We start from the raw sequence: 12,571 nt of genomic DNA on the forward strand, positions 1-12,571 counted from the left end.
GCTGGTGCAGCTCCCTGACCCATGCACATCCTCAACAATTCCCATGGGCTCGGTGGCTTAGGGCCACTCCGAGCATCTCGAGAGGTGACCCAGCCTCCAGCCAGCTTTGGCTTTGAGCCTTCTTGGTGGAGACGAGTCTGTTGGTCACCATTCCCTTCCCACCTTCACAAGCTTTGTGAAACAATTTTGCCCCCAAAGGCTCCACCACCCCAAATGCTCCACGCTCAGACTCATGCCTCCCACTAAAAGGCTGTTGCAGCCCCAGCTGTGGTTGCCCTGACAGACCACACACCACTGCTTGTATCCGAATGCAGGTTTTATTTTTTATTCATCTTTCTCCATTTGAAGCTATTTTTTAAGTTATACAAATGGCACTTACAAAAAAATAATAATAAAAAAAAAAACAAAACCAAACAAACCCAAAACTTAAATTTTCAGAGTGAGATGTTTTCAGAGAGTCACGACACCCGATAAGAGGAGACAGGAGAGATGTTGACCTAGTGTCACACGGAAGAAGCTGGAGCGGGAGTTACATGGTTCAAACTGCGACGGGGGACTGGGAGGAGGCGACACGGGGCGGGTGGGGGGGGTGAAGGCCAGCGAAAAGTGTGTGCCAAGTCACAGGGTCACACAGGGCTTCATCAAGACACTCGGTCCTTCGAGGGGCATCGTGGTCCCCGGGCGGGCGCGCGGTGCCCGTGCGAGCGCAGGCAGCCCCTGGATGTGAGCGCAGAGCCGAGGTAGAGTCCCAGCCGGGATCCCCTGTGCCGGCGAGGGACCCCGGCCCGGAGTTGTCCCCCTGGCAGGGGACGGGTCGCTCGCTCTCCCAGCTGAGAGTTTAGCACCAAGCTCCCACGGAGGGTTTGCCCTCCACATGGCTTTAAGGCTGACGAGCCCCTGCCTTGCCTCCGGCAGTAGGGACCGGCCCTGTTTTGGCACCGGCGAGCACCCTTGGTGTGGGGTGGGGAGGGGGACACCAGCGCTGCCCCTCCCCAGCGAGGGCCTGCGAGGGGGAAAAGGCTCCTTGGTGTGTTTGCAGGGAGCAAATACCAGCCCTGGGAAGGCCCCAAAGGATAAAGTGCCTTTCAACACCCTAACGAACGCGTCAGCATCACCCGTTACAAACAGCGTTATACTCTAATGCAGACCTAGTACAGACAACAGCTGGTAACACAGTGCCATGGAGAGCATATATAAATAGAGACTAACAAAAATACTGTTTTGGTCTTTTTTTTTTTCTTTTTTTTTTTTTTTTTTTCCAGTAGGGTTGCGATGGCATGAGAGCCGAGCCCAGGTGCCCCGGGGGCTGCAGGACCAGGAGCTGCCCTCGTCGGGGGAGCCCGCAGGAACGGGCGCTTCCTAATTCAGCATTAGGTGTTCAGTGATTTGCTTCACTGTTCCAGTATTTTATGAGAGAAGAAAAAAGAAAAAAAAAAAACAAAACACAAAGGTACTGAGCAAATATCACTGTGCAAAGTTTGCTAAGGAAATTTTCTATTCTGTAAACCAAAATCTGCAGTTTATGCTTCCAGCCACCGCCCAGGGGAGGTTGCATCGGCCAAGCCGGGCTCCTGCGGGGATCAAAGCCCGTCGGTGCTGGAGATGGGCTGGATGAAGCCCCCACCCTGGCACGGGCTTGCTCTGCGTCCCCCCCCCCACACCATCCCCTCCCAGGCACAGCAGCAGGACCAGCCTCGGGGCAGGTGCCTGCCAGGCTGGACCCACCATCTGGGTCTACGATGCTCCTCCACAGCCAGAAGCACAAGGAGGGGCAGAGGGACACAAGGAGCGCGGGGCTCCGTGAGATGAAAGGCTGAGGCTTTCCAGACGGGATCACCCTAAAAAATCATTTCCAGGTGCATGGGGGGGGGTCAGCTTGCTGGCTCTTCTGCGGGGACACGTGCCAGCACACGCCAGCCCTGTCCCCGGGGATGCTGTGATATGTAAGGTCACCTCTTACGGCTCAGCTGGGGATGAATCCTGCCCCGAAAGCCAGGAGCGGAGAGAAGCTGCTGGGGGGGAGCTGGGAGGAGACGGCTGAGCCCAGCACCATCACTCTGCCCCTGCATGGAGCGGGGTGGGATGGGACGGGTGCTCCAGGGGACACTGGCAGCACAGACTGAGGCAGTGCCAGCGCTGATATGGCAGAAGCGAGCACAGAGGTGATCTTATTCCCTTTTTTTTCAATCAAGGAGAGGAAAATAAACTACCTAAGATGATGCTCGGGGCCAGGAGGGGGGTACGGCAGTTTCCAAGCCCAGCAAACCTGGAGGGGAGGGGGGGGAGGAGGGTGGGGCAGGGAGGAGGGATAGAGACAGACCCCTCTACAAAGCTATCGGCAGGCTGCCCCATCACTTTTCCAGTTCTTACAGAGATTTATGGAGACCCACCTCCCACATAACACCCTGACTCTATGGCGGGAGGGAAGGGCAAGCCAGTCTGAAAATCCTTTTACAGAGAGGAGAAACAAAACCCAAAAGAAAAAAAGGACGAAGGAGGGGAAAGAAAAGTTGGCAATGGGAGGTACGCTAAAGTGCATTAATATTCCCAGAGGGTGGAGGCATCAATGGCTTCGGCGGATGCCTTGAGGACCCCGGCATGGTCACCCTTCAGGTATTTGCCATTGATTTTGATAGCCACTTTGTTATAGTCGCAGAACTCAAAAAAGAAGTCCACGGGGGTGTCGCTGCTGCTGGTCACGGACGACTCGCTCCCCACCATCCAGTACTTCCCAGTGGCATCTGCAGGCAGAGGGAGAGAGGGACAAGGTGGCCCTGTGAGCCACCATGGGGACCCCAATGGCCATCACCCCCCCGGCCCGCACCCATCCTCAGGAACTCACCCTTGATGTTGTAGGCCCCATCGTTGAACTCCAGCTGGAAGACGTCGTAGGAGGAGCGGTTGGAGTCCAGGGTGCCGGTCACCTTCCGGCACCCGATGAAGCCGTGCTCGCCGCGGAGGACGATGATGGGCCTGTTGATCAGCTTCATCACAAAATGCTCCGTCTCGCCTGCACGGGAGGGGAGAGGGGCTGTGAGAGCGGCTGGCGGGGGGGTTGCACAGCCTGGACCCCACAGCTGGCAGGCAGCAGTGAGGAGGGTGGGCTGTGCCCCCCACCCATTTCTCACCTACCCCATCTGTCCCCTCATCTCACAGCACGTGAAACCATCATTAAGAAAACTTATTGCCTGCATCCCTGAGCATCACTTGGAAGAGGAGCCTGGCTGGGGAGGGGGAAGACACTTTGCTTGTCCCCTGCTGCCCCAGCGTGGGGCAGGGGTCCCTATGGGGGTCCCTTACCTGCTGTCTCCATGGAGGCTGCCAGCTGCCCGTTCTTCTTTGCCGTCACGTACTTGCCGTTGGCAGCTTTCAGGGTGATGCGCTTGTCGCACCACTCGATGTCGAAATAGCAGCTCGCGTTCCTGCGGGGGCAGAGAGGGTGGTCAGCGGGATGCAATGGACGGGGACCCTGCCAGTGCCACCCCGCTGGCTCGGAAAGGGCCACGGCTGGATCAGGAGGCCTCAATTTGATCCAGTTTTGAGGGATGAGCCCCGTCGCGGTGGCCACCCCGATGGGAAGCCCTCGCCCCGCAGGCAGGCAGGCAGCCAAATGCACTTTTGGGGTTTCCGCCCGGCTCTCAGCTAGCTTAGGGTTGAACTGCAGGGTAAAGCATTTCAACAGCCCCAGCTGGCCGGGAAGGATTACGTGGCCCGAGGGACTTCCCGAGCATCGTGGGTGGCAAGGCCTGACCCAGCCCCGGCTCTCCAGGGAATTCGCTGCCTTTGCTGGAAAGTGTTTTGGGGCGAGCACCTAGGCTGGAAAATCCCCCTTGGATTCCTCTGGGAGATGCAGGGGGGTCCCCAAAGCCCAGGGATGGCCCCGAGCTGCCAGGGACAGGGGACTCACTTTGTGGAGGCAGTGGACTGGATGCCCCCGTTGGAGGTGAGGGTCCAGTACTTCCCAGTGTAGGTCCTGAAGGAGCATTTCTTGGTGTCCTTGTTGATCTCCAGCTGGTAGGTCTCCTGGTCACCCTCCTCGTCTTGGTTGGCCGAGAGGTCCATCCCTGCGGGGCAGAGGCAGATGGAGGTGGGGAGCGCCGAGGGGGACGACCCCAACCACCTCCAGCAGTTCCAGGTGCTGGGGCAGCCCAAGAAACCCAACTGAGAGGGGCCCTGCTCCCCTGGGCGAGCTTTGGTGACTCCTGAATCCCTCGCATGCATCTCCCCTCTGGCATTTTGGGTTCAAATCCAGGTTTTCATTGGCTACTCAAGCGTTAAAGCCATAAATGAGGGCTGGACTGAGCTTGAGGCAGCCATGAGCTTCAGCTCAGGACTCTCCGGCTCCATCACAATTAAGCACCAAGCAAAGACCAACTTAAGATATTTCACACAGAAAAGGGCTGTAGTTTTTTCCCTGAAGGTGACAGCCAGGTTATTCAATCCATTAGCAGAGGCCGCCACACCACCTATGAATCCCCAGCTCGTGGCATGTTTAAGGACTGTGGCACCATTTTTCATCCATAAATTGTCACAGCCCATTGGGGCAGTGAGGTTTGCAGGGAAAGGAGGCTCGGGAAAGCCCTGGGGCAGCCAAGCCCTTCTCTGACTCTCAAAAAAACATCGGCACCAGCCTGTCCCCCAGCTCTGCCAGCCGGGATGATCTGTCCCCACACCAAAGGGACAGAGACAGCATTTACCCCAGCAGCCTTGGAGGCAGATGCAGCCACCAGCCACAGGCCTGGGGCTACCACTGGTCCCCCCAGGCCACATGCACATCCACCCACAGGCACTGAGCCCAAGCAAACCTGCTTAGTCAGGGCTAGCAGGGCCAAATCCTCTCCAGAGCTCTCCCGCTTGGTGGATTTCTGCCTAAAAATACTTCTGGGATGCGAGTCACAAGCCGTAGCCTGGAGCCAAAGCAAAGTGGCCGAGCTGCCAAGGCGGGTTTCGGGGCGGGAGCTGAGGCGTGGTGCTCAGCCCCACTCCTCCCTGCCTACCTACAGCTGGGACGAGTGGAGACGGGCCCCAGTACCACCAGTGGGGCACAGGTCTGAAACCAGTGAGAGCAGCCCAGGAGGGGATGGTGATATGGACTGTGGTTTAGTGGAACCAGATGAGTTTTTCAGAGCAGAAGGCACCCGCGTCCCTCCCCTGCTGCATGGGTGCTACAGGCTCGAGTCCAACCACACACCTGGTCCTGGAAAGGATGCAAAGCATGCGTGCAACCTTCCTGCCTAAATCTGTCTTTTCCTGGAGCCAAGAACCTGCTCGTGGGGCTGGCAAATGAGTTCAGCCGCACGCACCTCCGCGGTGCATTGCCTCCCAGTTTCTTGGCTGCTGGGATTTCAAGCACTGCGATTCACGGTCGCTGGGAGAGCTTCAGGGACTGCAGCTCTGCACTGGAAAGCCACCAGCAAATCCCACCAGCTGCACCCAGCGGGTGCTGACCCACCTGAGGAGGAACCATCCACCTCCACACACCAGCTATTGGCCTTGGAAATGGCGCTGTCTTCCCCCAGATCCTGCAGACACAGCTTATTCCCACTGCCCCATCTGCATCTCCAAGCAGGCACCCCCAAGCCAATGGCCCCCCGGGGAGCAGCCTCTGCTTTGCCTATCAGTCTCCCACCTTTCCCAAAGGGATCAGGCTTTGAGGGCTTTGCTTTGTTGGCTGTAATCTTATCTCCCACACCCAAACTGTCCTTTCACACCGCTGCCTGTTCACAGCATCCCCTCTCCCCCCTCAGCCATCCTCCAGCACCTTCTGCAGCTCCTGACAGCCACGCAGCCACCCCAGTGCTTTGCTCCCCGCAGTACATGGGGCAGAACGGGGGCCAGAGGGGTGCTGCACAGCCACCAACCCCAGCCCCACTGGCCAAGTCCTCAGCTCACACGGTTGTCCCACACTCGCCACCTCCCAGCGCTGCCGGGGGCTGAGCTGGCGCTTGGTGGAAACATTTGGTTTTGATTTTGTACCCCCGCCGGGAAAGCAGCGCTGGGGCAGGCCAGGGGGCTCACGGAGGGGGACTGGGCTGCGGGAGGGGATGCTGGGGGATGTAACCTACCACCCAAGGCTGCTGGCACCCCCAAACCTGCAAGAGCTGCTGCCATGGTATGCGTGGGGGGAAGAAGGCAGCGGTGTTTCTGCCTCACCATGTTTTTAGGTGAGGAGCTCCCTGACCTGCAGGTGATGGGGAGAGCCTGGTGGGGGGATGCTTTGTGCCGCAGAGCAGGACCAGATGGGCTGGAGATGGGACAGCGAGTGCCAGGAGCCTCCCACCACCATCCCTGCTCCCCCAGAGCCCCCCATCACGGAGCACAGCGAGCCCACCAGCCCCCCAACCCCGCTGCTGTGCGATTGCCCATGCTCTGGCCGTTGTGCCAGAGGTTTGGCTTTCCCTGGTGCCTCGCAGAGCCCAGCGGCAGGAGGGTCTCCCACCACCCCCTCCCCGAAAGCAGCGCTGGGTTGGGTTACACCGACTCAGCAGAAAGGAATGCAACTAGGGCTGGGGCAGAAGGAGGCTTCGAAGGGCTGTAACTGAGCTGGAGCGGGAGGTTTGGGGGGTCAGAGCTGGGCGGGATGGGAGAAACACTGGAGGAAGCATGGGCTGAGAGGTGGGAGGACCATGTTGGGTCCAAGAGAGATGTCCCTGTGGCCCTGTGGCGGAGGACAGAGACTGTCCCTCCAGCCACCCCCCGCCACCACCCCTGCTTTTTGCAGCCCAGGGCTGTGGCAGGGAGCCGGCATCTCCCGCAGCGCCCGGCCGAGCCACTCCCGCTGCAATCACGCTTTAATTACTGCTCTTGGTAAATTTACAGTCTGGAGCCTGCACGACTCTGCCTGACCTTGATGAAGCTGCTAATTACAGCTGGAGGCGGGAGGGGGGCGAGCACACCGCAGCAGGGTGGTGCTTCGGGAGGAGGAGGGCGGAGGCAATGCCTGTGCTCCCCAAAAACTCCCCGCGTGGGATGGCCTCCAGCTCCATCTGCAACACGACTTTGCTACGGGGGTCTTGGGGAGGATGCAGAGGTGGGAGCTGGGAGGATGAGGCCTGTGGCCCCCCAGAGCTTCTTAACACAGAGCCCCCCCAAACAAAGCCCCTGGGCTCAAGGTCCCCCAAGAGGAGCCAGGGAAAGGTGATGGGGAGGAGAGCCAACGCTGGCGCAGAAAAGAGCTTCTCAAGCCCTCGGCTGACGAGGTTTCCAGCCGGCGCCAACCTTTGGATTTGAAGGATCAATGCCCCAGCCCTTGCCAGCGGATGCACACGGAGGCCCGTGGCCATCCCCAAGCACGCACACGCTTTCTGCACCTCCCAAAGAGACAAGCTTCTTCATCTAAAGAAGCAGCAGTTTGCTGTGGCTGTGCCAACCTCCATGCCACGAGGGGCCGCAGACCCAGCGTGGGGGGCATTTATGGCATGTAGAAGACTTTCCCTCTATCTTAAGTTCATGCAGAGGGTGTCCTACGAGCCATCTGGGGATGCTGGTGAGACTCAGTGGGACGTGCTCCATGGAAAGGAGGCTGAGAGCCTGGAGGACTACGGTCAACCGTGGGACAAGCCAGTTGGAGCAGCCCCCACGCCTGGACCCACAGGGGACAGTCCCACACATCAGGCAGAAGCTGCCTGCACACGGGCTCTGCTCGCTGCTTCTATGGCTGGGAGCTGCAGGCAGCTGCCAGCGCTGGCCAGCATCAGGAGCAGAAGGGAGGCTGCACCTTTCCCATCCTCCCAACTCCCCAGAGGCCAAGAGGCTCCCTTTCAAAAAAACCCATGGTTCTGCCTGAAAAAAACCCGAGCCTGCCTCCCTCCAGGGTAACACTGGCAGCACCCTGCAGAAGCCCCAAGCCCTCATGGGCAGCAGGGCAGGATTTTGGGGTGCTGCACCCAGCTCTGCCTGCACAGGTCAGGTCAGGTCTCCCTGCAGGGCTCTCGCACCCTCCACCCCACACTGCAGCCATGCACGTGCCCCAAGACTCGTCCCCTCCCTGCCCTTCCGATGGGCTTATGTTGTACCCATACACTAATCCAAGCATGTTTTTGTCTAAAAGCAAAGCCTGGAGCACCTGGGGACCATGTAGCTCCTCTGCTGGGGGTGCAGCTCTGCAAGGGGGTCATAGGCAGGGCTATGGATTTCCTGGAAAACCCACCCCTCCATCCCTGTGGATTTCCTGTGGCTTCGTGGTATCGCCAAGTGTCAACATGCCATTTGGCATCTCCAGATGAAAACCTGTGGCTGAGCCATGTGCCCCCAGCCACGCCCCCCACCCCGGAGCCACAGCTCCCCACCTCACTGTGGCACCGAGATGAACCGGGCTGGGGGGGATTTGGCCACAGCTGTGGCTGGCACTGATCCCCCCCAAGCCGGGAGGGGTCCTGGCCCCGGAGCAGAGCTCCCCATCACCAACCCGGCATGCCCAGGCGCGCTCCCATTGCCACACGGCTCGCTCGCCCCCCTCCCCGGACCCCCATTTCCCGAAATGCCTCGCTCCCGAGCCAGCCCATCCTCTCCCCCCATGCGGGTGGGGGAACGCAGGCGGCACACCTCCGCCGGGCGGGGGGCTGGCAGGGGCCCAGCGGAGCGGGGAGGACGCCAGCGCTCTGCCCCCGGGGACCCTCGAGCCCACAAAGGGCCTTTTGTTGCCGCAGCCGGGGCTAGAAAGGAGCCATTGAGCCGGGGAGGAGGCTGCTTTCTGCTGGCAGCACCCCGGCTCGGCTCTGTTTGAAGGTGTGATGGGGAGATGGGGGGTCTCACGGAGCCCGGGGCTTCCTGGGCAGGGGCGAGGTGCCAGGGCCACCCCCAGCACTGGGCACGGAGGCAGGGCTGGCACCCACCTCATGCTCCCCCCGGGATTGTTGGCATCGTGGTCCCCAGCGTGCAGGGGATGGCGACACCGGCCATCCCGGGGACACGGAGGAGGCTCCAAGCCAGGAGCTGACGCGGCACTCGTGGGACAGCGCTGTCCCAAGGCTGGACCAGCTCCAGCTCCCAACCAGGGGAGCCACAAAAGCCCGGTGGCCCCATCCCTGCTCCTCCCATGGCGCAGGAGGGGAACAGCCGCTGCCATCCCCACTCCCGCTACGACTCCATGCCGACACGAGCTGCCTTTTCCCACGAGCCTGCGCCGAGCCGCAGCCGCTCCCTGCCCACATCCCGCATCCCCCATCCCTGGCGGCCTCCGGCGCATCTTATCAGCTCGACCAGGGGAAAGGGCTGTCTGCAACCGCTTCCTCCAACGGCTGTTGCCTTCTCGACAACCTTGGGACAAGGCGCTTTCCCGACGGGAGAAGGGAGGGCGAGCCCCGGAGAGTGGCAGCTCCCAACCTCTCGCTGCTGCCGGGGCAGGATAAACCGGGTGGAAACAGCTTCTCTGGCCAAAACGGACTTAAGCGAGGATGTGCAGCCCCGGCGTACCCCTCCCCGTTGTGTTTTGCTTGGAAAGGGGCCGGGCACAGCCCAGAGCCCCCTGTTGCTGGGGAGATTTGTGCCCCCCCCCCCGTCTCTTCCCACCCCATCGATGCCGAATCACACAAAGCTGTCGGGTCCGCCAGCAGCGCGCTCCCACCCGTGGGGACCCCACCGCCGCCGCCCCAGCCCGCACATCTCCCCCCACATCTGGTTTTCCCATCTCCGGTGACAAAGGGCTGCAGCAGCCCTTCCCCCATGGCGCTGCGGCAGCCTCCCGCCATCACCAGCCTCCTCCTCCTCCTCCTCCTCCCCAAAACCCTGCGCCTAGGCAAATAGTCCCCACTACCCATCTTTGCAGGCATTTTTTTTTTTTTAAAGGGCTGCTTTGCAGGGCAGAATGTTGCTCTCGGAAAGAAGGGCAATGAGCTCCCTGCAAGGAGCTGCCCAGGCATGGATGGGGGGGTTCAGCTGCAACCTTGAAATATTATATATACACACATAAAAAAAAAAAAAATTCCCCGGTACTTGTTCCTCCAGGCTTTGCTGCAGCGAGACATGCTCGCACCCATCCCGCGCCTGGCGTGTGCCGGCCTGACTTGGCACGCCGGCGATGTGCCCCAGGGCCCCCACGCTGGCCCGGCCGTGGCACGCAGCCGTGCACCTCCAGCATCGCCCTCTCTGCGGAGCAGGGACCCCCCCAGTCCCCCCTCAAGCTGAGGTGGGGGGTGTGGGATGCACGCTAGGTGCTCGAAGGCGAGGGGGTGGCCATGTGCCGGGGGACTTGTGCCATGTGGCCGCGAGGCTCGAGGCAGGCGGTGCGGGGGCCTCTGGGCGAGCGGAGGGGATGGGGATGGGGGGTGCAGCGGGCACGGAGGGACGGCTGCCTTTGTGCGGGGGGGTGCAGGTCACGGCTCGACGCGGGCATTTTGGAGAAGCCATTTTTGTAACGCTGCTGAGGCTGGGGAGGGGGGTGGCACCCACTCCCCCACCCACCGGGGAGCGTAGCCCCATGGGGGGGGGGAAAGCTGCAGCCCCATGGGGAGGGGGGAAGTGCAGCCCCCCAGGGCCCCACTCTGCAGGGCGCAGGCGATGCTGGGGGAAGGGGGAGTTTGTTGGAGGCTTTGTTGGGTGAACAATGAGCTCCGCAGGTAGGAGGGCTAAGGACGGCAAGGGAAGATCCCATCCACCCCCCCCACAGACCCCCCCCGTCCATCCCTGCACCCCAATGCAGGCCCCTCACCATTCCTCCCCCACCCAGGGCACCCTGCGGAGGCAATGCTACAGGGATGGGGGTGCTGGAGGGATGGGGGTTCCCAGGCAGGCGATGCGGGAGGGGGAAGGGAGAGGGATGTGGGAGGGGTGCGGGGGGGGGGATGATGGGGGGATTGGGGGAGGGACCGCGGGCAGCCATGCCGGAGAGGTGCAGGGGGGTGATGGTGACTTCGGGGGGAGCGTGTGAGAAGAGGTTCAAGTGGGGGGGGGGGAGACACCCTAAAGAAGTGATGGCAGAGGGATGCGGGGGGGCACCCCGTGGGGTTGCTGATGCAGGAAGGGAGGGGAGGAGGGACGTGGGGGGCTGCCGGCGGGGGCAGTGCTGCAGGGGAGGGGGGTGCCACTCCGAGGTGGCGATTCTGGGGTGATGCAGGGGATGCGGAGGAGGAGATGCCAGAGGGATGCAGGGGGGGACACCGCGGCGCGGTGATGCCCCAGCGATGATGATGCCAGAGGGATGCCGGGGCGCACCCCGGGGCGGTGACACCCCAGGGACTTAGGGGCGGCCAAGGGGGGGGTGTGTGTGCAGGTGTGTGTGTGTGTCCCATCCCCTCGTACCTTGCCGGGTGGAGACATTCCTGTCGTTGCCGGCTCGCAGCACGACCTGCGGGCAGCTCTGCTCGAGGGCGAAGAGCTCATCCTTGCCCACCTTGGCACTCTTGCCCGCCTTGAGGGTGCCGCTGGGTCCCGAGGGGGCGAGGTAGCGACCCTCCCCGTCGCGAAAGGCCACCTTCCCGCAGCGAAACTCGAGGGTGAAGGCGGTGCCGGGCTCGGCGGCGGGGACCAGGCGGCCGTCGCAGCGGAGCAGGCGGTGGTCGCAGCTCTGCAGGCTGTACCGCTGCTCCACGAAGAGGAGGGTGATGAGGGCGTCGACGCCCCACGGCACGTCGCGGTCCACGGCCAGCTCGTCGCGGCGAGGGCCCAGGTGGGCGTAACGCTTGCGGGCCAGGCTGTAGAGGTTGGCCTGGGGGTGCATGGCCAGGTGGACGCTCCATTTCTCGGTCGCCGAGACGGCGGGGGCGAAGCAGGAGAGACGGTCCTCGGTGCCGCCGAAGAAGCGGCGGTGGGGCTCGGACTGCAGCGACCAGCGCCCGTCGCCGTGGGCCACCACCAAGAAGCGACAGTCGGGACCCGGCTCTTCGCTGTCGCAGCTCACCCGGCCGTCCTTGTCGGCTGCCAGGTAGCGGCCCAGGTGGCTTTTGAGCAGCACGGCGCTGGAGTCCTCCCCGTCCTGCTCCAGCGTCCAGATCTGCTTTTTCTTCATGCTGGCGGCCGAGGCGTTGACCTTGAAGCCGAAAGCCTCCGCCGTCAGGTACTTGTTGCTGCAGTTGATGAGCCCGAACTGGATCTGCACCGGCTCCGCCGTCCCGTTCGCCGTCATCCTGCCACCGCTGCCGCCACCGACCGACGCTGCCGCCGCGACCGCCCCGACGCCGCTTTTATAGCGGCGACGCCGCGGCACCGCCCCCCCCCCCCCCGCCCGCCCCCCAGCCCGCCCGCCGGGGCCGCCCCCCGCCGCGACCCCCCGCCCGCCCCTCCGGCCCCTCCGACCTCCGCCGCTGCACCCCCGACCCACCCCCCCGCATCGCTGCAGGGCCCCTCCTGGTGTAGCAGGAGACCCCTTGAATTTCAGGATCCCCCCATATTGCAGGACCCCTCCGTGCATTGCAGGAGCCCCCTTGAATTTCAGGACCCCCCCACACACATTGCAAGTCCCCACGACCCTATTGCAATGCAAGACCCTTCCCTGCACTGCAAGAGTCCCCTTGAATTGCAGAAACACCCCCCCCCCCACTGCAAGACCCTACTGCAATGCAAGACTCTTCCCTGCACTGCAAGAGCCCCCTTGAATTGCAGGACCCCCCCCCATATTGCACAATCCCCACTCCAT

General features: G+C 62.1%; 1 protein-coding gene across 1 annotated transcript; it reads right to left on the reverse strand.

Annotated features, from left to right (window-relative positions):
* Positions 1 to 298: 298 nt before the first annotated feature.
* Positions 299 to 12,091, reverse strand: FSCN1 (fascin actin-bundling protein 1). The gene is made up of 5 exons (XM_074841005.1): positions 11,239 to 12,091; positions 3,908 to 4,064; positions 3,301 to 3,422; positions 2,843 to 3,010; positions 299 to 2,741 (listed from the first exon to the last, which is right to left on the reverse strand). Exons 1-5 carry the CDS (start codon positions 12,059 to 12,061, stop codon positions 2,539 to 2,541), a joined length of 1,473 nt encoding a protein of 490 aa, XP_074697106.1. The 5' UTR covers positions 12,062 to 12,091; the 3' UTR covers positions 299 to 2,538.
* Positions 12,092 to 12,571: the final 480 nt, after the last annotated feature.

The sequence above is a fragment of the Strix aluco genome, chromosome 15 (assembly GCF_031877795.1).
Source record: "Strix aluco isolate bStrAlu1 chromosome 15, bStrAlu1.hap1, whole genome shotgun sequence".
NCBI lineage: Eukaryota > Metazoa > Chordata > Aves > Strigiformes > Strigidae > Strix > Strix aluco.